The 27,349-nt window shown below is 40.4% G+C and overlaps 1 protein-coding gene across 2 annotated transcripts in view; it reads right to left on the bottom strand.

Annotated features, from left to right (window-relative positions):
- Nucleotides 1-511: 511 nt before the first annotated feature.
- The window catches only part of LOC149313970 (solute carrier family 15 member 2-like), an 88,566-nt gene continuing 61,728 nt past the window's right edge, over nt 512-27,349 (bottom strand). For both annotated transcript variants that reach the window (XM_089523343.1, XM_089523342.1), the window contains 6 exons: nt 24,439-24,485; nt 20,545-20,655; nt 18,558-18,654; nt 13,211-13,357; nt 9,117-9,221; nt 512-2,126 (listed from right to left, as the gene is read on the bottom strand). In XM_089523343.1, the coding sequence (XP_089379469.1) occupies nt 1,950-2,126; nt 9,117-9,221; nt 13,211-13,357; nt 18,558-18,654; nt 20,545-20,655; nt 24,439-24,485 (684 nt within the window). In that variant the 3' untranslated portion in view covers nt 512-1,949. The remainder of the gene's footprint in view (nt 2,127-9,116; nt 9,222-13,210; nt 13,358-18,557; nt 18,655-20,544; nt 20,656-24,438; nt 24,486-27,349) is intronic.

Below are 27,349 nucleotides of genomic sequence, written 5' to 3' on the forward strand. Positions count from 1 at the left end.
TTATGAGAGCCAACATGAGAAAATTAAGTGAAATAGACAGATGTAAAATCACATGAAGTTTGCACTTCCTTATATGTAATGTTTGCTTTCTGGGGAATCTGTCATGTTTTATAGCAAGTCTGGGAAACTTTGAGAGTCCAGATGTCTTTGGATTACAACTCCTATGAACCTCAACCGGCCTAGTCAATTATCACGGATGGGAGATGTAGTCCAACACCATCTGGAGAATCAAGGCATTTATACTCTTGGAACTGCAACATGTGTCAGCATAGACTGTCTGATTCATGCTACAGTGAGACAATATGAAATCAAAGTACCCCTGAGATCAGTTTACTCACTAATGTTATATTGAGGATATAACAAATGTCTTGGACTAAGTGTGTAAACATCCTCTGAAGTCACTGTTCTAGACCAGCTGGAAAGTCTTCAGTCAGAGGTAACTGTAGTTGTGCATATATATATATATATATATATATATATATATATATGTATGTATGTATATTGCCTATACATTACTCATTACTCTTAGCCAGCAAAGCTAAGGGAGAGATTTCAGGAGGTGAAGTATAAAAACATTTAGGCCACAATTGCCCATCTATCTTCATTGCTTCTGTCCTAGTTGCTCATTATTCCTGTGGAACAATTTGCTTTGCAAAAAGATGGGTTCATTTTTACTCATGCAGAAACAGCATGAGGTATAGCCTCCCCAGAATTCTCTGAGCTCAGAGATCTGCAGGTAGGGCAGGGCTGAGCAATGTGAGGCTCTCCAGGTCTTGTAGAATTGCAACTCCCACCATCCCTCACCACTGCTTTTCTTGGCTAGAGCAAACAGGAAAGGCAATCCAACAAAATTTTGGTGACCACCTGTCCCTTACCTCTGAGAGCCCCCTGCTTTTGAAAAGTGAACCTATAAGCTTATCTAGTGTGTTTGACATCACAATTAGAAAGCACAGGGGATCTCTGAATGGGGTGATATTAAAACATTTAGCTTTTCTGTCTGGATTCTAAAATGATGTTCTCTAAGAAGGAGGGAGTTTTGTCCTTGTTTTGAATATTTGTCTCAGGCCACAAACCAGGGTGTGTGTGTTCATTTTCCTTGAACATGGCACAGAAACAATTTAGAGGAAATATTGGACTGTGTAAATATTGCTACAGAGGTACAAGTGGTAGCTGCCTAGTTTGAGAACTTTTGGGTAGTTTTTTTCTTCTTTCAAAATCAGTTTTGAGTTTCCATGAGGAAATTCTTTTCTGAAAGAGACAAATTCTGGACCCATGTGTGAAGAAAGTATGCAAGGTATCATCTACCCCTCTGGATTATGGCCTGTGTCTTTTGTCTGTCTGTAACAGTGTGGAGATATGGTAGAGATGGCCAGAATCACAGAAGTGGAAGTGAGCTCCAACATCATGGAAGAAAAATCAAAAATATATCCTAGACTCCAACAGGTTTTGCAACACTTGTTATAAATTCTCTCTCTTTTTTTAGTTTGTGGTTTTATTTATATTGAGTTAAATCCAATGTTAGTTCTATAGTGAACCCAATGAAATGAATGAGACTGATTTGTCACAGTGTAACCCATTCATTTCAACAGATTTACTCTAAGTAGGATTAACATTGGCTTTAGCTCATGCTCTTCAGTATTTTTTTCATTTCTTTAAAGCATTCTAAATAAATCTGCCATTGTTGACAAAACCTTAATATATGGTTACCTCTCACTTTACCCATGTCTGAGTACTGCAAACTTACTTTTTACAAAGACATTGCGTACATTGTTAATGCTGCCATCCTCAGGAACTTGTGCACTTTTTTATTCAGCTGACTTTCTGGGGGAAGGAGTTTACCCTCAATATGGTAGATTTTTCAGAATGCTAGTCTGAAAACAAAACCATTTTCTCAACATCTTCTCAAAACAAAAAGGCCAGAAAACCCCATTTCAGTGTCCACAGCCACCTTAAAGTTCGCTTTTCTTGATAACAAGGTCTATCATATTGTTACTGCTTGATAACTCTTCTTTCTCCTCTTTGGGAATGAGTTCTTCTGGGTCCACACTAGTGTAAAAAAATCCCATGATGGAGAAAATGATGAACACAATGAAGAGGAGAGCAGCAAAGAGGACAAACTCGACCCACTGGAAAAAGAAAAGTATGTTAGAAACATGTTTGTTTTTTTAATCCATTTACTTATAAGGCCCTTACTTCTTCTTATAGTGTAGAAAACTATGCTGTAAAAATATATAACCTCTGGATATTTGCTCCATATTCCAGGTGGATATATTTTATAGGTGTAGAAATTAGCAAGTCACCTGAAAGACACTCTGCCATAATATTCCAATATTCCATAGATCACTCTCAAAATGCCCCTGAAATGTGAATATGAAAGGCCTCCAAGAAATTATAGAGCCAAAATACTGCTATTTGAGGTATCTATTTGATAATGAACATCCAATACAGTCCCCCAAATGGGGGAGAGAAGGGAAGACATATTGTGTTATTAGGCAAAACCCAGGGAGATCAGGGCATCTTTATCCTGCAGAATAGTATTTTGAATCTATGGCTTCCTGCAGGCCTTTCCACACTCCCATTCTTGGTCTGATTTGAACCACCACAGTTTCCAGCTACAATATGCAACTGATGACCACATTTAATAATGGTGTGTGAAATATTTTGGCCCTATGGATGCTGGACCTGTGCATTATGAGGTGTGAAGTATAGCTTACACTTAGTTTCCAGTCAGTACCCCCTCTAAGTAGTATACACATCCTGGTCTGCTTTGGCTTCAGCATTAGAACTGCATCATGTACCTACAGCAAATTCTCTTGACCAAGAAGATGTTGCATCTTAGATCAAGAAACTCCAGATCTCTATTTTTCCAGTGTTGACTGCGTAAGAACACAGGTGGTGGCTTTAATTTGACAATTTTTTCTAGCACAAAGGTTCCATAGGGTTTAGGTCCTTTTGTCATATTTAATTAAAACAAATTTGTTGGTCATAATTATAGCATTAGTGCTTATGAATATGTTTCACTAGTAGTTGAGATAAAGATGCATTCCACTGATTCTTTGGCACTGATTCTCTGGTGTAGCTTTGTGCCTATTCATGTGATTGTTGAGCACATAGCAGCTATTTGGAGATTCTGCTTAAGCTGGTTTCCTAGGATGCTTAGCTAATTTGTAGTTGCTAGTCAGCCTGTTCTGTGTCTATTACCACTCACAGGATTCAACATTTGACCTGCCAAAAAAGATGCTGAGCACATTTTTAGGCACAGTCCTTTACAGTGCAGACATATGAATCTTCTAGCCTGGCTAACTAGGGTTTTCAAAGAATTTTCTTCTACTATGATCCCAATGGGTTGCTAGAAGCCATGTAGTGGTCAGTTCTGCAAGCCCTCTTCCCAGGGCCCTGGTAGACTCCAGTACAAAGGCTGCTACTGTGGCTCAAGGTGCTTAAAAAGGGATTGTTTAGGGATTGCTGCTGGGACAATATTTAGCTTTGTGTAATATGTATTTTTGTTGGGATGTGGAGTATATTATTGTATTTTTGTTTTTAGGTCCTGCTATGAATTGTGAGTGGACCATTTAAACCTAGTATAGAATTACTAATGTAAACAGTAAGTTCTGCTATAATACATGTTTTTACAGTATGGATTGGCAATAACACAATTATAGTCATCCCTCCATATTTGCGGCTTTGGCACTCACAGTTTTGATCATTCAAGAAGTCAAGGCCACCATGTGCACACACACGTGCACTCCTCCTCCTCTCCAACTCCTTCCTGCCACTCTATAACTGGGTGGAGGGGTTATTTGTGAAATTTATACATTCACGAGGGCCCTTCACCCCAACCCCTGCGAATACAGAGGGATGACTGTAGTTGATAGAGGAATACTATATGCATAACACAGACTTTTAATTGTCTATAGTGCAATTCCATCTTGAGCATTCAAAATCACCTTGGGCACAGAATTATCTGTACATCAGAAAGCACACAGAGGCTAGGGGATGAATGCACATGAACGTATTACTATACCCTGTAACATTTCACAGATGAAAACTGGAACACATATGGCCAAGCAGCATCAAAGTGTGGTCAAAACAGCAAAGGTTCTTAATGAGGAAGAATAGATAAGCTAGGACAGACTGTAGCAATTTGGTTTGGCCTATAGGGAAGGCCATGATTGTGCCCCTCATCTTCCGCCAGTGTGTCAACTGAGTGCATACTACTTTTGTATTTGAATTTCAGCTTGCAGTGATTGAAGTAAAATGAGGACAAAACAGAAAGAAGTAGGAGGAGAGAAAAACTGGCTTATTTTAAAAGCAGCTGAAAAAGCAGGATGATAGAGGGTTAATTGGGGCTGTCCCTGCCAAATCAGGACAGTTGAAGGGTATATGATACAGTCCCTGTGGGAGTAATTCTGTGGCACAGTGACACATACAAACTGGCCTTTACAGTCAGATGAATTTTGTTTACTTAGGGGCTGTGCAGACCACCCCTAAGGGGCAACCTGTAGCCACCTCCATTTTTGCCAGATCGGGGCCACGGCCACCACACACCATGGCTCTGATCTGGCCTTTGCAGGGCGCAAAAAGGAGCCCTATGCCCTGCAAAGGACGCAATAGCCATGGCACCATGGCTTTATGGTGTTCCTTCGGTGCTGCATCATGTAGATGCAGTGCCAGAAGAGCGCTGTGGTGCCGCACGCCATGTGGAGCGTCATGCGGCATCACACCACCCTAGAGGTGGAATTGGGATGTGCGTCATGTGGACGTCATGCTCTGACTCCACTCCGAGGGCAGCCTTAATGGCCAGTGTGCACAGCCCCTTAGTTCTCTTATTCATTTTTGTGCATTTTTCTGCAGACATTTTTCAGAAATAGTCATGTATTGTTATTGGTACATAATGTATCAGCACATAAGTTCAGCTAAATGCCCTGGCATTAATGGGTTATTTTTTTTAATTTTTATTTTCCCTATTAATTTGTGAGAGGGGGCACTAAATTGGAAGGGTCACTAATTGCATTCTATCCTGTTTGTTGCATCAGCTCTTCCACTTAATTAGTTAATTGCTCATTTGCTCGGTGGCCTCTTTCTCTATTATGGAGGTTAATCTGTTACTTTTGAGATGTATGCTTTCCCCTCTGTGCAAGTTACTTACAAAGGTACTTCAGCATTCATTAGTCAAAGAAAATATACATAAGAACCATCAGTAGTTAGGGTTCTCAATTATACTTTAGAGCATGGATGGGAACTTTTTGCTCTCCCTAGCTGTTTTGGACTACAAATCCCACTTTCCCTTACTATTCATCTAGATTGCCTTATGCCTTTTTCTAGTCATTTCAATTTAGCTGCAATATATTTGAAATGACTCAGTTTCTACTTTTTTATCTTCATTCCTGTTTAGAGATAATGTTCTGGAATACAGGTCTGTACCTGAAGACAATTTGGGGGTATTCTACATTTAATTCTGTTCCCAGGAATAAGTTTGTAACAACAATAGCAATAGTAAGAACAGTGAGCCCAACACGGCTTTCAGCATATTCTGAAAGCCATGCTGGAAGAAGCCTCAGCACGCCCCAGAAGGGGTAATGATGCGTGTGCCCATGGCACGCATGCTGCGCCGCACCGCACCGCAGACTTGAACCCCATTATTTTTAATGGGGCTTGAGCATAAGTGGGATCCCCCTTATGCAGGGTGTGTGTGTGTCAGGAACATATCTCTCGCATAAGGGAAAGGTCCACTGTACATTTTTGTACCACTTATCAGTGCACTTAAGCACTTCCTAGGCGGTTTACAATGTGTATGCTAATTGCCCCTAACAAACTGGGTACTCATTTTAGCAACCTTGGAAGGATGCCAGGCTGAGTCAGTCATGAGCCCCTGACTGGTACTGAACTCACAACCTTGTGGTTTATGAGTGAGTGGCTGCAGTACAGGCATTTAACTGTTGCACCACCAGTTCTAAGGCAAAGAGTTATGATTACAAGAATCAAAATGAGTGCTAGAAATCATAGCTCAGGGGAAAAATGGCCATTTTTTTTGGCAGCTCTGCTAAATTCTAAATGTAGCTAGGAGAATTTGGGTGGCTTTGGATAGGCTCAGCCAGGGAGTACACACCCCTTGATAACAGGGTGACTTGGAGATTTCTCATCCATAGGGTTGCCACAAGTCACCTTGGCAGTAATTGACAACCATAACAAAAAGAAAACTTTTCCATGGTCTCAAGCACAATTATATGACAAGGATGTACATAAATTTCATCTACTTTACACAGGTTCGAGGGGTGGGGTGGGGAGGTTAAACCACCATTTTTTTAAAAGGAGTTTTTTTGGTGGAAGCTGAGTGTTTTTTGGGTTTTTTAGGGGGGGGAGGTTTGGTTTAAACCAGTTTCCCCCCCCATTAATGCTCTAAATCAAAAAATTAAGAAGCAAAATGCAGTTCAGATGTTTATGGCCACTAGCTTAAATAATAATTGTTCTTTTCAAAGGGTTCTTTTAAAGCAAGTTGTTTTGGGTTGAACCTATGTAAATTGAAGGATTTGTGTCTAAAGGGGCATTTGTTGCACTATAAAATAAAGTGATTAAAAAGAAGTAACTGACTGGACACTGGTCTAACAATGAACAACTGCCAATAAACTGTTAATGTTAAAATTATAAATTCAAACAGGCATTGTTGTTCCAGTAAGAGTGCTGGAAAATAGTAATAATAGCCATAGTTAAAAAAGAAAAGAAAAGTAGAATCAATTTAAAAAGGAGGGTGGTGTTTTGGGTTTTTTGGGTTTTATTTTTTTTGAAGTTATTTGGTTAAACCAACCTAATTTAAACCAGCCAACCCTGACTATACATCTCACAATGATGAGAGAACCTTATTGCTGTAAAGCTGGTGGTTTCACAGTAATTAGAGCAATGTAAAAACAAAGCAAAACACAACAACCTTGAGATAAAATCAAGTTACAAGTTTGAGAAAGTCTGATAGTTTGATAAAGCAGAGTAAGGCAAGGAAACGGCTTGATGAAGGAGGTAGTATATGACAGGCCAAAGTGCAGGAGGCAACACAAAGTGGAAACTAACTTCTCAAAAGCTCAGGAAGAAAATAATTTGGTCTCCTCCTCAGAGAGGTATCATGGGTGGCTGCAGCATAACATTACACTCTACAAAGTAACTCTGGCTTTAACAGTGAAGTTGAATCAGTCTGTTTCTGGCCTGTGTCAGTTTCACATCATTTACAAATTTGTTTTGTTCCCCTGCATGCATCTTAATGCAGACAATGGACATTCACACTTCACATTTAAATTGTGTGCATACATACACATACCATTCATGGTTTGAAAATTTTACAAAAAAAATATAAATTTCAAGTATCAAACCTTGATTTTTCATTTTTTTTATAAGGGACACCATTTTGCCATGTCATTATATTTAATGGGACTTGAGCATACATGGATTTTGTTATAAACAGGGAATTTTGGAACCAAACCCCACTGTATGTTGCTTTCAACTGAGAAAATTTAAAGAAGTGAATTGTCCAAAGTGTAATTGGTTCTGTACTTTATATTAATTCAGGAAGTGTGGGCAGGTAAAGATCCTATTACTCAGGCAGGCTTTTGGCAACTGACTGGCTGCTGAGCATGTCTTTTAGCAGGTGAGTGCACTCCTCTTTAAAACTGAAATGCTTTTAAATGAATTTTAATTCAATTGGGTTTTGATATTCTACATTATATAACTGTATTTTTACTTTCTGGTTGTTGTTTTTTTTTTAAAAATCTATTTTAATATCTTGTTATGAAATGTCTTGAGCTCCAGTACTGGGTGAAAGGGGAGATAGAAAATAAATAAATAAATAAGGCCAATTCAATTTAAGGGGGTAAACTGAATGACATTTTGCAATGTCATTTGTGGACAGAGCCTGGCTGTTCCAAATGACCCTGGGATGATACCTAATAGATATGAGGTTAAGTTACAAGCAGAAGTTCCCATCAAGCCACACAGAAAATAGACTGATCCACAGTTTGTCTTTCTCTTTACCCTGAGAAGGGAGATAAAAAACTAAACCCCTGAAGCTTCAAACCATCTTTATACTACCCAGTTATAACACTATCATTCCACTTTAATTGCCATGGCAACTTCCAATGAAATCGTGGGACTGGCAGTTGAAGGAAGAGTTTTTAGTAATCTTGACCAGAGATCCCTTTTGGTGCCTTTAACTAAACTACAAAACCCCAAATTCTATAGGATTCAGCCATGACAATTAAATCGAATCATAGTGCTATAACTTTGTATGAAAGATTCCTGGTTAGATCCCGAGAACTAGAAATCCTGCTGCTATATCACTACCAGTTGATTTTCATGTACTTAAGGTATAAATGTTTAAATGATGTATAAAAATGAAATATAAAAGTATAAATAATGTATTTTATTTCCTCTCAGGGCATGTATAGCACTTGTCAGTAGCGAATTATTATGCCCGTGTTTTCATGTGCATAGTGGGGGAATAAAGATGAGAGAGGAATGAGAAAGAAATGCATGGGGTATAAATGTGACCTATGTATGTATTCTACTCTATGCATATGTATATACAGTTGCCCCTACACATTTGCGGCTTTGAGTTTTGTGGATTTGATCATTCACAGAGTTGATTAATATGTTCTGTCTTGGAATCTCTTGATCCTCCAGCATGACTCTGTAGTCAGTTTCTGCCAAAAGTCATGCTGGAAACCTAGATATTCCTAGTCATTTGTAGGCCCTCCAGCATAATTTCATAGTCAACGTCTGGCAGATCTTGACCAGAGAATTGCGCTGGAGGATCTAAAGATTCCTCAGGTTTTAAAAAAGTGTTTTTTTATTTGTGGTTTTTCCACTTTCATGGGGGTCCTGTGCTTCTAACCCCAGCAAATGAGGAGGGTCCACTGTATATATGCATATGTAGGTGTGTGTACACACACACACACACTATGTATATTACTCTATCAAACTCCACGCATTAAGCAAAGGGTTAATTCTCACGATGAAACTTACCCTGGCTGTTCTCTTGACAAGCATGGACACCTAAAGTAATAAAAGTAGAGCGGACTCTCCTGCACGTAACTACAGCATTAGAGCTGTGGGTAATAAAGTTTATTCCATACCTGGTCCAGAGGTGCAGCCTGAGCAACAATGAGCACAATAGCATTTCCAAAGGCCACTGTTAACAGCCAACCTGCCTGTAGCACCGACTTCATGCTAGCAGGAGACTGGGGGAAAATAAATAGAAGAAACCTGATAAGTACATTGACTTCCAAACATTTTTTATTATTACCATCCCCACTGAATGCCATGCTGGGACTGAGCACAATCATTATCCTACTTTGCGTGAAAGGATGTAAAATCTCCTCATAGCTCCAAGGGCTAGTCCATTCATGAATGCATATCACTTACTTGTTCATCTCTGTGCTTGATGACTTGCGCAGCCAAATGGGAGAAATAATTCCATTGAAAAACACATCATTCTGAGGTAATGCAGCATGATCTGGAGGTTCTGGAGGAGGTGATTGTTATCTAATGGCTCATTCACATAGGAATAACTTGATGCTTCAGACAACAAATGATTCTACAGCTGAATCATGGCAGAAAATGATAACCAGAAAGCAAGGAGAGCTTAAGAATGCTTTCACACTACACAATTATATCACTATGATTCCACTTTAACTGTCACAGCTACATTCCATGGAATCCTGGGACTGGCAGTTGAGGGAAGGAAGCTCTCCTGGTGTCTCTGATCAAACTATAAATCTCAGGACTCCACAAGATGCAAATATAGTACTAAAGTGGAACCATAGCAGTGTAGTTCAATAGTATGAAAAAAGGCCCCAGTACCTACTGTCAGCAGCATTCCTAGTAAGCGTGATTTCCCACATCCAGTTTATGTCTCCGTCACCCCGCAAGTTCCAAAACAATAGATTTCTGGAATCTGGGAGACAGGAGAAATTCCCTGTGGCCTATGACACTAGTTTGGTTATTGCCATACCCTGTTGGGTTTTTTCAATCTAGAGCTGAATCTCTGAGTGATGCTTTTTTAATGTTTTATGGATTCTTTGCCCTGTCTACAGCAGCATGGTTTGGCCCAGAGTTTCCTGCCTCTGGAGCTGTGCTGACTCTTCCCTGTTGCAAAGCCCTCCATTCTGACATTGGGTGGCTGATGACTTATGTGTCCCACTGAGCCACCTGTTGTCCATTGTTTCATTCTGAGGTCAGAACAAGGTGCCCAGAGATGGCCACATGGCTGGGCACCTTGTTCTGACCTCAGAGAAAATGACTAGTGGCAGCAGCAAATGCACTGGGCAGCTCAGCAGGACTGAATGCAGTCAGCTGCCCAGCATCAGGATGGACGGCTCGGGATTTTCTGGGAAGATCTGGTGCAAACAGAGAATTTTCAAAATCTGGATAAAGCTCAGTTCATGTGCTAAACAAGTCATCACCCAGTCTTCTTGTACTGGAACTGGACTTTGGGCTGCATGTCATCCAGTCTCCTTGCTGGAGGCTGTTGTATTTGGCCCATGCAGATAGGGCCTTAGTTTAATTTATTCCTGGTTTTAAAATATTTGCCTTATTGTTCTTTAAAAATATTATTATTATATTTTAAAAGTATAAAATAAGAGAAAAGGGGGGAAAGTTTAAAAAAGAGGGGAAAGGGAGAGCAATGCATGAGATATAAATGTGACCTAGTTATGTATATTGCTATAAGCTGGCCATATGTCCCAAAAACATTGAGTTGCAATCTATAGAATACAATACTACTGCTTTAACAAAAGATGTTGTCTGTCTTAGGCTGACTCAGAAAAGGCAGGGCATATATACTTCCGATAATTAAAATAAACATAGGCAGCTGCCTTATACCTGATCAAGCTATTTAGATTAGGAATGAGTAAAATGCATCAGTCAGATATTAGTCTACAATCCTCAGCATCCCTAATAAGCCTAGCTACTGGAATGCTGGGAACTGCAGTCCAAGAATATATGGAGTGCTACACAATCCCCACTTCTGATTTATATGATCTAGCCAAATTAGTTTTTTCTCTCTCCGATGTGCAGCATCTTGTCAGGGTATTATGCAGAGACTTTTCTCATGGCTGAGCGATGCTCCTCCCCATAAGATAGAAGAAGGAGTTGATCCATGGTTCTGTTGGCCCAATAAAAAGTCTGTTTCAGGGTACTATGGAAAACGTTTGAAAAAGAGCACATGGCCCAGGCTAAACCTGCTCCCAATTATATTTTCTCCCACATCAGTATATGCCTGCTATGTTTGTAAGTGTTAAGCCGTTATTCAGTGTTCCTTTTATACAACAGATCCATTTTTATAATTACATAATAAATTGTAGGGGATGTAAATTACTGTGTGATATTCAAAGTAAATAGTTTCATTTACTCCTGGAATGTTTGATACTGCCCCAGAGGTTAAGAGCTTCCATTGTATTTGGGCAGAGCATGTTTTTTATCCATTTGACCTAGTTCAGACTTAAAACTATTTTTTCCAATATACTTTAACTTCCATTCCTGTAACTGACAGCAGTGCCTATAAACTTTCATATAAAGATTTTCCCCACTATATGCTTTCCTGCACTGTGTGCTTTCAGATTAAATCACCTTTCATGTATGTGTCGGAGGATGATGATCTTAAGCCAAAACCTTGAAATATTGCACTTGGAAGAGAAATTTTTCTCTCCCCTCCATTAAAAAATGAAAAACAAAATAAAAACTATTGGACAGCAGTGTTTTTGCTTGGGTTCCTCTTATTAATCAATATTGCTGCAGAAGGTTCATCTTACTGTTTTATATAAGGAACAGGCAATATGCAGCCTATGGGCTAGATCTAGGAATCCATACCTGATTTTGAAGGTCCCAGACACCCCAAGAGCCTCCCTATACCCCCCAATAAATATTTTTCATTTTTTAAAAAGAGATAATTGTGTTCTGGAAACCTCTGTGAAGCATGATTCTCCTTTAAAACAAAGGACCTACATACTTACTATTGGACAACTACAGGCAACTGTTTTCAGGCTTTAGTGTGGCCCACAGCAATTCCTAAGGTGGGTGGGTGGAAATTGGAACTGACAGACTCAACCACTCCACTGTATATAGAGGACAGAAAGGATCATGAAAGAAGTGGGGACAACTGCATGGGCCTTAGGAAAATAGCAAGGATGGAGACATGTTGAAATCCCATGTGCAAGGAAGAGTGGGGCTAAAGGAGAACATAAGGAGGAAATAATCACTATTAAAAGTGGGGAGGAACATAGAATTGTTGAGGAGTAGCCAGTGATGATCCCAGCTATAGGCTTCATGTAATGGTGTGCTGGATACCATGTGAGGGATGAGCATGATATGGCCTCATCCCCTTTGTTATATAGCTTATGCTTCCTTCCTGCTGGAGAATCCTTGCTATCCTCTCCATAGAACATCCGGACTCATGATTCCAGGTAAGTGGTTAAGACTCTGACTTTGTTGATTGCAAGATTGGCAAGTTGGCAGTTCAAGGCCCAAGTGCTGCATGATGGGGTGAGCTCCCATCACTAGTCCCAGCTTCTGCCAACCTAGCAGTTCAAAAGCATGCAAATGCAAGTACATAAATAGGTACCACCTCAGTGGGAAGGTAACAGCGTTCTGTGCAGTCATGCTAGTCACATGATGACAGAGTTGTCTATGGACAACTCTGGCTGTATGACTTAGTAACGAAAATGAGCACCACCTCATAGTCAGTTATGACTAGATATCCATGTCAAGGGAAAACTTTTACTTTTACCTCCTTCCTGCAGGAAATCCTTTATTCTAGAGGAGAGTTCCTCCTATCATCACCAAAGAGCAGTATCAAGAACAAGACTCTTCATCAAATATATAAATTTAATTTAACTTATATTTGTTTTTGTTTGAATGAGCTTAAGGTCAAAAAGCTGCATTTAGGCTGTACAGCACTGGTTGCTTCCTGAAAATGATTGGCAGAATCATCAAAAGGCTGGACAGCTCTTCTGCACCATCCTTCCATAGGAAGGTGAGCATTTCAGTCCTTTGATCATTTCAGTTATGTATACACAGAGGGACAGAAAGAAAGACCATCAGGATAGGCACTGGACTGGCCATTTGCTCCATCTGCTTTCAGCTTTGGAAGATCTGGTGAAGAGCAAATTTCTCACTCACCAAGCCCAGACGTGTACATTTATTCTTCATGTGCAAGTTTTAAGTACCCTACCTGGGAGTAAGAGAAAGCAAGGCCTGTAATGGAGAACATCACTTCTCCAGCTGATATTAACAGGTATTGAGGGATCTGCCATGAAATATGGACATTGTTGGCTGCAATGTCTTCTGTCTTCCATGTCTGTAAGGTCTTTGAAGAAATCTGAGTTAGAAGAGAAAGAAGACATGTTCATTAAGTAAGGCAGATGTATATTGCATTCATGTTTCATCCAGTCAGAATAAATAGACAGACACACAAAATGTATGGATATGCCAAGGGCTACTTTATTAACTGTTTAATTCTGATCTGAATCAGGACTGCATAGTGTGGTATACACTGAAGCTAATCTAACTTTTCCCTGAACATGTTCCCCCACACTAGCCCCGAGCCCTAAAGGAAAATGCCAGTTCCTTTCATATTTCAGAGTTCAATTTCTGAACGGGGAAGAGCAGAGAAAACTCTTTCACAACACATACTTTAGGATGTGTTTGCAAACTATTGATCAAGATTTCACTTTCCCACATTAACCTGCTAAAAGTGACCAAATATTAATTATTGACAAATATTAATTAGTTTACAATTCAATACTAATTTAAATAAATAAACATTTCAATATAGCCTACTTAAATGATATTCAAGCCAACATCTCATTTTAAAGTACCACCCAAAGCCAATTTCCCCATAGTAACTTGGTGAATCAGTACAGAGTAAGCAAAACACCCCCACCCCCATGAAAGTCAAAGGAGAAGCAAACCTTCTTCCTGGCCACAAAAAGGCAACCAGTCAAAACCTGTACTAACTTCCAAGGTGGGTGAGTGAGTGGGGTGGAAAATTGAAAGACAGCAAAAGAAGCCCAGAGCAGGGATTATAACCTCTCATGCACCTTCCTCCTTCCATCTCGTGCATCAACACAAATCTTTGATTGTATTTTTTAATCTTGCCCTTCCTCTGGCAGGGCAAATTATATCCCCTCAAACGTTCACCTTCAAGACAACAGAAGGTAAGAGGCCTAGATAATCCAGTATTTGCAATAGGGAAGAAATGGGTTTTCTTCTGAAGACTGAATCGGTATTTTCCATGTGGACCTGCTAAGCAACTGTGAACTCTGCTGGTGGACTGAAATAAAGTCACATTAGAGACATCAGCAAACTCTGCTTTAACTGAGAAAGTGCTAGAATTGTTTATGAGATGCAGTTAATCACTATGCAGGGAAAAACGCAACATGGAAGCTTTTTCAGAAGGCTAAAAGGGGTGAGTAGTAATTGTTTGCATTACTCACTGGACTATAGGGAAATGTCACAAACACCTTCAAAAGAAGTTGAGAGGTGAGAAAAGATAGGGTATAGGAGATAATGATCCTAGTGATTTACAAACTGCAATTCATCCATACTTCCATGGTGCCATGTGCATCATTTAGTTTCTTTATGCATATGTCACAAAACACAATAGATCTGTAAACTAAACAAACCATGCAATGAATTACAATAGCCAGATTGGAGAAGATCAGTCACTCGGTCAATAGAAAGAAGAACAGGTACATACTGGAAAGAGATACTGCCAACAGATCTATCTGATTCCTGATTGTTCATACCATGGTAATCTAGCTTCTCCCTTATTCTGAATATAATATGCATTCCTGTATTGTCTGAATATAATACACACTGTGATGTTGCTGTAGTCCCCCAACCAACCCATTCTAGAACAAAGTTATTTGGAGGTAAAGACTGCTTCACATGCTGTTTTTCTATCTGATATGGGGAAACTTCAGCTTTTCTTATCTTGTTGGACTCCAAATCCATAATCCCTTGTCATTGCCATGCTGTCTGGAGGTGATAGAAATTAGATTCCAATATCTGCATGGCTAAAATATCACTTCTACTGGAGTATACTGAGTGTACACATTGCCTATAATGTGTGAGAAACCTATTGTCTTCTTTTGTAGACAAAGCTATGATTTGCAAGGCAATGGTCTCTGCAGCATTTATTTGTTTATTTGCTGAATCCATCCTGCCTTTCTTCCACAAAATGGGATTCAAGATAGCTAACAATAAAACTTTGAATAAACAATTCAAATACAGATTGAAACAGGAAAACTTAAACTAAAAATTGGGAAGAAAATCCTGATGGTAAGAGCTATTTGTTAATGGAGCCTTTGTTGGACTATTTTATAAAGAGAGTTTGGGTGGTTATCTGTCAGGTATGCTCTGTCACTGGATTCCTGCACTTGTAGAGGGTTGAACTAATAACTGACCCTTAGGATTTCTTCTAACTCTACTGTGACAGTTGAATTTTGCTTCTGCACTGGCAATGAGATGGCATTCTCCATCACAACACCAGGCAAGCTATACAGCACAAAATCCCGGTTTCTCGCATCTCTCATCTGCCACTTGGGCAGCCACCTTGCTGTGCCTAATGGTAGGACAACGCCCCATGTATATTCTTAGAGATCAGCTCCATCAATTTTGAATGGGACTGAGGGGCTATCCAGACCATCCCTTTGGGGTGGTCTGCAGCTGCCCCTTTACTGGCTGGATCAGTGCCATGGCAAACACATGCTGCAGCACCAATCCGGCCTTTTTGTGCACTTGAAGGGGTGCCATAGCTGCCACTGCATGGCGTGATAATGCCCCTTTTGGTATTGTGCTGTTTAGGCGCTGTGCCAGAGGTGCGTCATCATGGCGCACGCGGTATAGACTGTGCACGCCACAATGGCACCCTGCTGGCAGCAGTAGGCCTTGGAGTATGCAGACGCTCAGCCCTTCCCTTGTCCATAGGCTGGCGCTTTTCACTGGTCTGTACAGGGTCTGATTTGCCAGTAAGTAAGTACTTAGAACAAGAATCTAACGCTGCAAGGAAATGCATACTTTATTCAAAGAATTCATGGGACATGCCTCCAAATACACACACACCGTCACCACCACCATCACCACCAAGATGCCCAAGTCCTGGCAAGTAGAAGGAATGTCCATTTTGCTCCACAACTGCTACTGCCACCAAATAGTACAGTGATGTTTCATGATAGTTAAGTTCTGCACAGTGATTCCTTCCAGGCTCTTAGCAAATATTTATTGAAATATAGAGGCTTCATTTTATCACCAGATGCTCCAGTTTGCCAACCGTCTAGAATGAATTTTATCAATAATGAATTAATATCTGAATAAAGTGTAATAAAGCAGCAGAACTAATTTTCCTGCTACATAGAACAAAATGTCCAGATTGGCCAGGCTCAAATTTTGTCCTGAGAAGCTGGGCATAGTTTATAAAGCAGTTTGTACAGCAAAGCAAGAGAAAAGTATTACATATTCAGGAAAAAGGAAAGGGAAAAAAGAGGGGGTATCATTTTGTCAGACCCACAGGATTTATGGATGAAAATTTAATTTTTGGCAGGTGGCCTTTGTTCTTCTCCTCCTCTATTATCTGTTAAAGTCAGAATTGAGTTTTCCCCATAAAAAGACTCTGTTATCATATCTATCTGCCCATGAATCTATCCATTCATCTGTTCATCAGTCTGTTTACTTTTCACACATACTGATAGCTTTGCAACTCAACCTGATGCATATTTATTTAGAGACATCCTGTTGTGTTCAGTAGGGCTTGCTCCTGTGTATGCATAGGATTATAGACTGAACATGCCATACCTTAAATATTTCAGTGCTACAAAAAGGGAACCAAAACAAGCAAATGAGTGCAGAGGAAAAATAAAATGAAGTATGTTGCCATTTCTGTTAATTGCAGCACAAAGCCTGGGCACAATGTGACCAAAGCTGCATTCTTAAAGGATCAATCTTTTGGGGCTGTGCCAGGTCTGAGAAGACCTCCAGGCAAAGTGACTTCTGGACATCTCTGTCAAAGCTGCCCAGGAGCCTCCACTGCTGCAAACATACTGTCAGGGGCAGTGGAAGTGGTAGAACCACTGAGCTCAGCAGCAGGGATAGACAACACTGAGCAGTCAAATAATGGAAAACAGAAATGCCAGTTGTGATGATGGGCTTCTCCCATTATCTAGGCAACACAGCTGTGGGACAGTCTCCTTTCCAGGTAACCAAAGGTTTAAGGATGTGATAGTGTCAAGTTGCAATTATTCGGGTCAATGTCACTGGAGCATCATCAAAATCATGAGAGACAGTTGGCTGAGACACAAAGCTTCAAGAGGCTTCCCAGTCAAAATTACACAAAGCCTGAAATGACCACAAGGACAAAAGCGAACAAAAAGAGCCATGAAGCTAGGTGCCTGATGTACCCAGACCAGCTGGTTGAAACTAGGCCATGTGACCTAGAATCCTTGCTGCCCTCCCCATAGAACATCCAGACTCATGATTCCAGGTAAGTGGTTAAGATGCTGACTCTGTTGATTGAAAGATTGGCAGGTTGGCAGTTCGAGGCCTGAGTGCTGCATGATGGGGTGAGCTCCCATCACTAGTCCCAGCTTCTGCTAACCTAGCAGTTAGAAAGCATGCAAATGCAACTAGATAAATAGGCATCACTTGGGTGGGAAGGTAAATAGTGCTCTGTTCAATCATGCTGGCCGCATGATCACAGAGTGGTCTCTGACAACGCTGGCTCTTCGGGCTTAGTAACAGAAATAACACCACCCCCTGTGGTCGGACACAACTTGACAAGCATGTCAGTGGGGAATACCTTTACCTTCACCTTTGTGAGTAAAATAAGAAAATGTATACATATCTAGTCACATCAGAGGAATTATGTTAATGTTGGTGACCTTGGCTGAATATGATCTAGACTACTGGTTCTCAAGCTTTGGTCCTCCAAGCAACACCTACTGGACTACCATTGAAGGTACAGGAGGCCTCTCCAGTTTTCACTTGGGCCCAGATAAATTCGCTTAAGATACTGGCTACAGTTGGTTCACTTGGAATTTATCTTCAGAGCTTTGGAACGTTAAAAAAAGGGTGATTTTAAGAAACTGTGGTCAGTATTGCTCCCCCAAGTCAGGTTCTAATACAAGGCCTGCAACCAATGCATCTGTAGTCCAAAATAATTTCCATGGAGCTCAGTGGGGCCTACTCTCAAGTCAGCATCCCAGTGATGACAATGAGACAGTTAAGTTTGTGATGTAATTCTTTCTCATTGACTTAATAGGACTGAAAAGGGCTTAACTTTGGCTGGGTCATGGCCTGTGTTTATATCATTTTAAAGCAAAATGACTGTAATGTGTACATATTATCCTGTTGGTAGCCATCTTTTTATAATTGTAGCTTTTTTTTTTTTACTTTCAGTAAACAAAATTGTTTCGCTTCAGTGGCTGGCTATTGAACACAAGCACCTACACTGCATTTGTAAGAGCCACAATATCAGAACTGAAATTGAAACTTCATGATGCAAAAGTGAAAGGGCAACTTACATTTGTTATAACAACTGTGTAGGATGCTCCAAAATCAAGGAGGCCTAGCTCTAGGATGGATTCTTCGGCTCCCACTTGACATTTCACATTGTTGTATCTTTATATGAAAAAAGAATACAATAATTCCTGGTTAACCTTTTAGGGCTAAAGCACACAGAGTGCAGCTCTCTGCAGACTTCTTCAAGCTGATTAGGGGCGATGAGTAACTCATGCTTTCCAGCCCTGTTTCAAGGACAGTGTGTTACTAGCATTTTAAGTGCCAGTGCTGTCCTTTGAGGGGCAATCGTAGGACAACAGATCATCATTTATTTTGCACTATTCAGTAAACGGGCAGCATTATTGAATGTTTTGTTTGTCTCCCCCTGACATATATCTTCTCTTTTTGTAGCTCTGTATTTCTTTCAGATTAAATCATTTGTATTGGGCTGCCTCCCTTACAGAGCCTAATGGGAAATTTAAATCTGGTTTTAAAATATATTTATGTTATTTATTTAATACATTAGCAGGCTTTCAAGATGCCCCTGTTCGCGTGCATATACACAAGTCTATAAAAAGTACTCTGGCATTGCTTGGTTTAACTGATTGCAAAGGTACTGTATAGATTTAGAATATTAGTGGTTTAGTTTTACTAATGTTAGTCCAAAAGAACTGGGCAAAAATGAAATGTTTTGAGCTAACCCAGGAGTTAGCTTCCACTTCATGTTGAACTGCATGTCCTATCATTTGTGACTATTGGCCATGTCAGTTGGGACTTAGAAGAATTGTAGACCAACAACCTCTGCAAATGCTCCTTATTCCCCCATTTCCCCCCAATATACAAGAATAATAGGCAGCAAAATGAGTGCCTACACCTCTCTTAACAAAGGAAGAAAGTCAAAGGTTCAGTCTTGAGAGCCTCCAATTAAAAGTTCTCTGAGAGAAAACCAATAAAACACTGCTTTTGTGAAGGAATGGTGCTGCTGCAGTAAACAATGTTGAGCCATGAGGACCAGTGGGCAAATTCTTTACAAGACAGTTTCACCCATCCTTCATGCACTTGCTTCCAGTTCAATCTAAGTCATTGGTGCCCCTTAGCAAAAAGGGAATGGTTGTAATGAGAAGAGAAAGAGCTGGGGAAAGGGCAAGAAGCTATACTTGAACCATCTGCACCTTTTCCCTTTCTCTACCTGCATAGATCTTAATTTCAGATACAAGAAGGGGTAACACCTACTCTGCATTAATATTTTTTTGTGGGGTCAGGCACATAGAGGGAAATAGTGGTGAGGTACTCTGGTTGTTGCTCACTGGTATCCATCTGTTTCTTCTCCAATGAAAAAGGGATAGCACTAAGAACTTTCACCCCAATGAACACGATGACATCAAACTAGAAATATCTGAATATTTACTGTGGTTACGCATAGGATCACAGGATACTGTCTTACGCTTCAGTATATCATTTTTTTTTTAGCTAGCTAGTTTAGTGGCAGTGTCTTTCCAATATTTTGGGCAGAGGTCATTCACACCATTTTGCTTTTACCTAGAGATACCAAGCACTGAACATCAGTACCATCTGCTTCTCTGCTACTTGTCCTTCATCTCTATCAGAGGAGAAAAGTACAATTTAATCAACAGCACTGATTTTCTCTTCTGGAATATGTGGGAAAGAAGGGTTTGGGCTGCTTGTGTTTAGTCCCAGCATGCTTCTGCATAGTCAGTTATGGATGCTCCTTGTATTTTCTTCTGTTTGTGAAAACTCTACCTGGGTTCCAGTCTTTAAGGCAGTGGCAATCTGGCTTCTTGTGACAGAAGCTAACTATTGGCCTTCCTATCCTAGCCTATTCCCAGTAAACAGTATCTCCTTTTGCTGACTTAAACTGGAAGGGCTTTGAATAGGGGCATGTATGGACAAGCAAGCAAGGCCTAGGTTTCTTGGGAACAAAGGGATGTTGTCATAGAGAAAGGAAATGCAAGTGAGCTCAGAGCAGGGAAACTGGTCATAGAATCTCACCTTCCTCTCGTCAGGATGCTGTACCTTGAAACACCATAACTTTTGTTAATGCTGACAAAGTCCTCATTGCCAAGAGTGATGTTGACATCCAACTCCAGAGTATTAATGAATCTGGAAGGAAACTTGATTTCATCATGACAGAAAATGAATAAAGCAAAATAAAGCATCAAATATTTTACTGGAGGGATGTAATCTATTTAAAGAGGCCTCCATCTATCTTTTAATTGTAAAGGTGAGCTTGCTGGACAAAACACTACTAATTAATCATTCCTGTATCCATATACATTTAAACTCCTCAAAATGCAATCCTTCTTCTTTTAGGAAGAAGAAAATTATTGTTATGCATAACTCATCTAAGAAACTTAGTGAAATGAGATGACTGAGGGGAAAATATCTTGGAGGAAAAAGAGGAACTCATCTTCATGGTTCTATTTCAAAAACAGCTATTTCTGAATTGCCATGTTTGGGTGACCATTTTAGAAGGCAGATACTGCCATGCCCCCTGATTCTAGGACTGACTGACTGATTTATTTATGTTTTGTACCATTTATCCTTGAATAAGACAAAGCAGTGTACACAGTTGACATCCATTTGGTCCTTGCAACAACTTTGTGAGGTGGTTTTGGTTTAAGAGAGAGTAGGGACATAGCCAGGGGGGGGGGTTCTTGGGGTCCGGACCCCCCCTTCCATTAGAAAAATGAATGGTGCGTGCTGCTGCGCCGCCGCGCCCAAGCCCCCTTATAATGGTGGCACTTAGTCTGGACCCCCCCTTCCTAAAATCCTGGCTACGTCCCTGGAGAGAGCCACTCTCAAGCTTATCCAATGGTTTTGGTAGCCCATTGGGAACTAGAATGAGGCTCTCCAAAGCCCCACTCCAGACCTATTGCATCATACTAACAATTGAACCAACTCCTCCACAGAGGTGAGGACAACTTTATGACAGACTGTGTCACCATACTCACAGCTCTTGTATATGATGTGGCAACATCTCCAAGTAGTTCCCAGTTAGAAGCACACACAGAATATCATATAACAATAGCAAGTACATTTGTATACTACTTATCAGTGCACTTAAGCACTCTCTAAGTGGTTTACAATGTGTAAGCTAATTGCCCCCAACAAGCTGGGTACTCATTTTAGCGACCTTGGAAGAATGCAAACCTGAGTCAAGCCTGAGCCCCTGTCTGATACTGAACTCACAACCTTGTGGTTTATGAGTGAGCGACTGCAGTACAGGCATTTAACCACTGCACCACTGTAACATATAATTACAATAATTAGCCAATATTTTTAAAATGGAGCGGCAACTGTAGCCATGTGATGGGGAATGCCTGTATGTGTTTCAGGAAGTGTTTGAAGCTGGGTGCCTTTTCTGCCTCTCATGGAGAAGTGTTACTGAGACCAGGTGCCACTACTGAGAAGGCTTAACATTCATAATGTCATCTGATGATTACAGAACAGTCAGCAAGACCTCTGTTGAAGACCTCAGTTGTCAACTAGGCACATATAAGGAAAGGCAATCTGCTTGGTATCATGGCCCAAAGGTGCTTAGAGCATTGTATGTCAAGAACAAAATGTTGAAATTGCTCCGTAGCTGACAGGCGGCCAGTGCAGTTCTTTCATCATGGGTGTAATATGTTCACGGCTTTGTGGATATGCTTAGTTGCTATATCCTGCACCAGCTTCAGCTTCTGAACCAGGTGCAAAGTCAACCTTACACAGAGAACACCACAACAGTGACACTGTAATATAGTGGGCTTCATGTCCTTGTTGACACACCATCTTCCTATAGCTACCTTAGCAGTAGTAAGGTTCAGCCAGCGGGGCTCACTTGGAGCTGTCCAAGGTCCTGTTTCCATTTGCCCTCTGTGTGAGAGAGCTTTCGATTTGACTGCAGAAATATTAGGGTAAAGGCTGCAGAACTGAATCGTTACTTCTGACTATCAGGCACTGTTTTACTTTGTAGCACAGTGGAGACTCTGATCTTCTCAAGGTAGGTGGCAGATTTTAGCACAACAATTAGGATAGAAAAAATAATGGATTAATCATTACAATTGACCCACTCATTAATCACAGGCTTTTACATGAGCTGTAATTTCAGTTAGATTTACTCTACCAAAGCGGTTTCAGTAGAAGCAACATTTGTAATAAATACACTGTGTGCCTGTCTCCATTCAGGCAAGGTATTTAAGATGGCTTTCCAGATAAATTATCTGTGTTGTTATGCAAACAAAGGCGTGGGGAGGTGCTGTTTCCTTCATTAATACCCTCAGAATGATTGCCTGCACTTACATTGTTTCAGTTAATCAATTTAAAAGCATAACTGATGGCACAGACATAAGAATAACAAAGTTTATTCATCAATGCAGTGTCAAGCTTGTATCTCCTTCCATAGGAATGACAAGTAAGGAGATATTTTTGATAGAATATAGTTGTCATTTTTTAAAAAATCGACTCCTCAAATTCTTAACTCTGTCGGCAGTAAAACTGAGGATGTTGCCAAACATTCTGATTTTTTTCCCCTCAGAAAACTCTCTTCTAAGAAATTTTGATTCCGTTTTTGTTGAATGAAACTCAAGTGTTAGTTTATACCATGGATGAAAGAAGCAATGGGATGAGAAAGAAAATTGATAAGAGGCCCAAGCCACTGTTACTAAAAATATTCAATATTGAACAATATTAATTATGAATTCACAGTTGCACTCATGGGAGGCATGGGTGGAATTTGAAGTGATAAACATGGGAGGAAACACTTCAAGAAAACATTCTCCAGGGAGGACTGGGATTCTTCAACAGTACAGGCAGTCAAAAGAAAAAGTAAATGTTACAAAATTGGTCAGAAATTTGTCAGACATTTTGAGGCCATCCTAAGGATCCCCCTCCCCTTCTAGATCTTGGACCACTCTAAAAGCAAACAAACCTGGATGGTGCTTCCCTAATACATATGACTGTTTATATAAGACTGAACAGGAATGAAGCACACTGCTCTTCACTTTTTTGTGGCAATCAGGTTTGCTGTAGCTACATGAAAGCAGGACTCAAAATGAACTGCTAACCACAACTAGAGTAGAGCTATAGAAACAATTGGATTTGCTTGTCATTCAGAAATTGATTCAGTGGGTCTGCTTTCATTGGGACTACAAGAAATATGGAAAATCTGATAGGCAAGATACACACCCCTAGGAATATACCTAGGAGAGCAAACATATTGGTATCAAGTGTCCACCCTTGGAAATATACATACAGTCTGACCTCTGTATCTATAAGATCAGTAACCATGGTTTCAGATAACCATGCCTGGTGGGAAAAGGGTCTCTAGGCATCTGGAAGTCTTCCACAGCAATCCTTTTGTCAACTTCTGCTGGAAATATGGTGATCATTGTTAACGGCAGTTTCAACTTATTCATGGTAACCATGGGAATGGATCCCCCGCGGATATGAGTATCGGACTGTATATTGTTCTTTACCCTCTTCTTGTTAGCTACAGAAACTCTGGTGTTGACAGTCGTGCCTGACAACACAGTGCAATGGGCAGAGATGGAGGAATCTCTCACTTTTGTTTCCCCAATTTGAATTATCTGAATCCCCAGTTCTTCCCATCCCAGTTATGAAGACACTGATGAATTTTAGTAACCCTCCACCACACTCATACATAGTGGCCATTCCACGTCTTTGGTTTCTGCCTCAGCCATGACTCCTTCTCCATGCCTTTGTGCTACCTCACTGGCTGCCAATGGGAGAAACCAAAGCAAACATCGTTGCCAAACAATGCACAATCTACTCAAAACACAGAGGTTGTCCAAACTCTGGCTAAGTCTGGGTTAATAGTTTCTTGTCAAATCTTGGAATTACAAGTACAAAGAAACAGAAGAACCACCCAAAGCCTATTCACACCTCACAGCTGACATTCCTTCCGTCGGCTTTTGTTCCATGTCTTTAATCTAAAACCAAAGGAAAACAAAATCAATACATAATTTCGGCTTACATGAGGCTATCAAACAAGCAAAGAGTCTGCAAACAAAAACATGCATTCTGAATGTGAAACAATTGAACAAAGGGAGGTAGTGGCAAGGTGCTTTTTGTCGGTTACTGGTGAATGGCTTGAGCTGTGCTTGGGATATATTTTTAAAAATTCATATCTGACCATGCTGTCATTTATACAAGTGGTGAGTGGAGTAAGGTTCTCATCTCCCAGGCCTCCTGCTATCTCAGCTGCAATGGGACCCCTAGAGTAGTTGAAACATCTTTCTTTCACCTATCAGTTGCAAACAACAAATGCACATTTTCTGGACCTTCTGCAACCTTGATTTCCAGTAGGCATTTTATCATCATAGTCTAGCTGCTTGTGTTGTTTCAGAAATGGAATGTCAAAAAGAAGAGAGATGTTTGGCAAAGGCAGAAATGCTGAAGGTTGGTGGAGACAAAGATTGTAAGAGGGAATTTGGAGGAAACCTCACACAGGACTTAAGAACAAAAGGTGCTGTCACTTCTTGTTCTGAAGGGTGAGAAAATCTGGATTTCATAAGTGTCCAACAATTTTAAGTTTCAGGTCTCTTCTTGTTGCTATCATAGTATGCCTTCAAGTAATTTCTGACTAACAATAATCCTAAAGTGAACCTTTTTTTTTTTTTTTTTTTTTGCAAGATTTGTTCAGAGATGGTTTTGCCTTTGCCTTCCTCTGGGGCTGAAAGAGTGTGGATTTTCATGGCCAGGCAGGGATTCAGATTCTAGGGTCACTACACCTTGCTGGAAGATTCTACTCATTAATTATCAATAGTGGGCCCTTTAATAATCTCTATATTATTAAAGTGGATGTGCAGCATGGAAAATGTAATGACACAGAAACAAGGCTAGTCATCACCATCACCATCATCTTGGCATCCTACAGTAGGGCAGATCATTACATGTTTGCTTCCTGTAAGTATAATGCCTTTTCCTTTTTGAGTAAGAAACATTGCCCATCCCCCACATTACATTCTTTTCATTCCAAACCTATAAAAAGCCTTTGGAAGTTGTGCTGGCCATATATTGGTAAAAAGGCAATACCTTGTAAAACAAATAGTAGATAAACATGATTAATAATGAACAAATTGCTTGCAAAGCGTCGACAGCAGTATTCCCTTGATAACGAATTCAGGCTGATTAGCATCCCACTAGTGGATGCAGCCGGTTATCAGTGCTGCCGACTGACAGTGATAAATTTTTCATTGGTGGCTGTGATGCCATCAAATATACGGTGATGTTATTGAAACCATTCTCTTCCTGAATGCTACAGGAAAAATAAACAAGTCCTGAAAAAGCAATCATACTGTAAAAGAAAAAAAGGCTGTGATGTTTTAGAAGTGAGCAAAGGATGAAGACGAGAGGCATGACAAAGTGAGATGAGTGAATAATATAACATTATTTCATACAACCTGGTATTTAGAGATGGGTCTACACTGGTCAGAATACTCCAGGCTGCCCTTGGAGTCCTGAATTATCTCTAAATTCATCCCTTATCTGCTCTGTCTTATTGTGGGTTTTCAGCTCTTGCAGTGAACGACAGGCAGCTGCCTTCCCACACTGACCCCGTTTGTTGCTTGCTGAGATCAGAACATGGTGCCCATACATGCTATCGACATTGGGTACCCCACAATAGCAGTGCCAGACAGCTACCAGGGATCATGAGTGAAGGCAGCTACTGCCATTGCTGCAAACAGAGCTGAAAACTTGCAACCAAAGATGAGTTCTTAATATGTGGTTTATGGGAGGAAGCCTTAATCAGGTGCAAACATCATGAAGCCAGTCCATACTCAATTTGGGCTTTTGGCCCTGTGCTGTGTAAACAGGATGCAGCGAGTCTGGGGGGAATTTCAGGGGAATTTGTCCATATAGACAAAATCTAGGTGTGGGTCATGCAGGATTCAGAGCATGTAAAAAATGAAAGGGCAAATGTCTGCTTCATATACAGAAATGGGTCCAGAGCAGCAATAGTCATCTGGATGAAGTCCAAAGGCACAAACAGAGGAAATGAAGTATAGTTTACCACTGACTATAAACTCTTGGATGTTCGTCTAGGAATGGATGGGGCATAAAATGATTGAAGTCTTCAGTTTTGTGCTGTTGATAAGCAAGTCATACAAAACTCAGTTAAAACAAAGAATAACATATCGTCATAATAATCTATTACAGAACAGCTGGGCTGAAGCTTAAGGTCTTCAAGCATCATATACTGTAAAGTTGGGAACCTATGGCTCTCTACATATTGGATTACAGCACCTATCAGCCCCAGTAAAGATAACCAATGAAAGATGGTACAATCAGACCTCCGTATCCATGGATTCTACTTCCATGGATTCAACCATCCACAGCTTGAAAATGTTTTTTTTAAAAAAAATAAGTAATTTCAAAAAGCAAACCTTGATTTTGCCATTTTATGTAAGGGAGATCATTTGAGTACGCAATTGTATTTAATGGGACTTGAGCATCCATGGATTTTGGTATCCATGAGGATGGGGTTCCTGGAACCAAACCCCAGCAGATATGAGAGGCCCAAGCAAATTTACATCTTTTGACATCTGCTAGGCCACTAGCCCCCTGCCCTTTGATGATATAGGCCAATTTTTTTTTTTTTGGGGGGGGGGGTCAGATTTCTTGACCCAGCATCTCCAATGGGTAAAATAGGCATAGAGATTGCACCTTCTGTTTTGTGAGAACAGGAAAGAATAAAAATGGAAGATTTGCCCCAGCATTAATACTTTGGATCTCATCTTGCTGCTTCTGTGTAGCAGGAGAAGGGCTTGCTTAATCATCCTGTCTGTTCTGT

The sequence above is a fragment of the Sceloporus occidentalis genome, unplaced genomic scaffold, assembly GCF_023333645.1.
Source record: "Sceloporus occidentalis isolate IW3139 unplaced genomic scaffold, rSceOcc1.0.p SCAF_4, whole genome shotgun sequence".
In the NCBI taxonomy this organism is placed as follows: domain Eukaryota; kingdom Metazoa; phylum Chordata; class Lepidosauria; order Squamata; family Phrynosomatidae; genus Sceloporus; species Sceloporus occidentalis.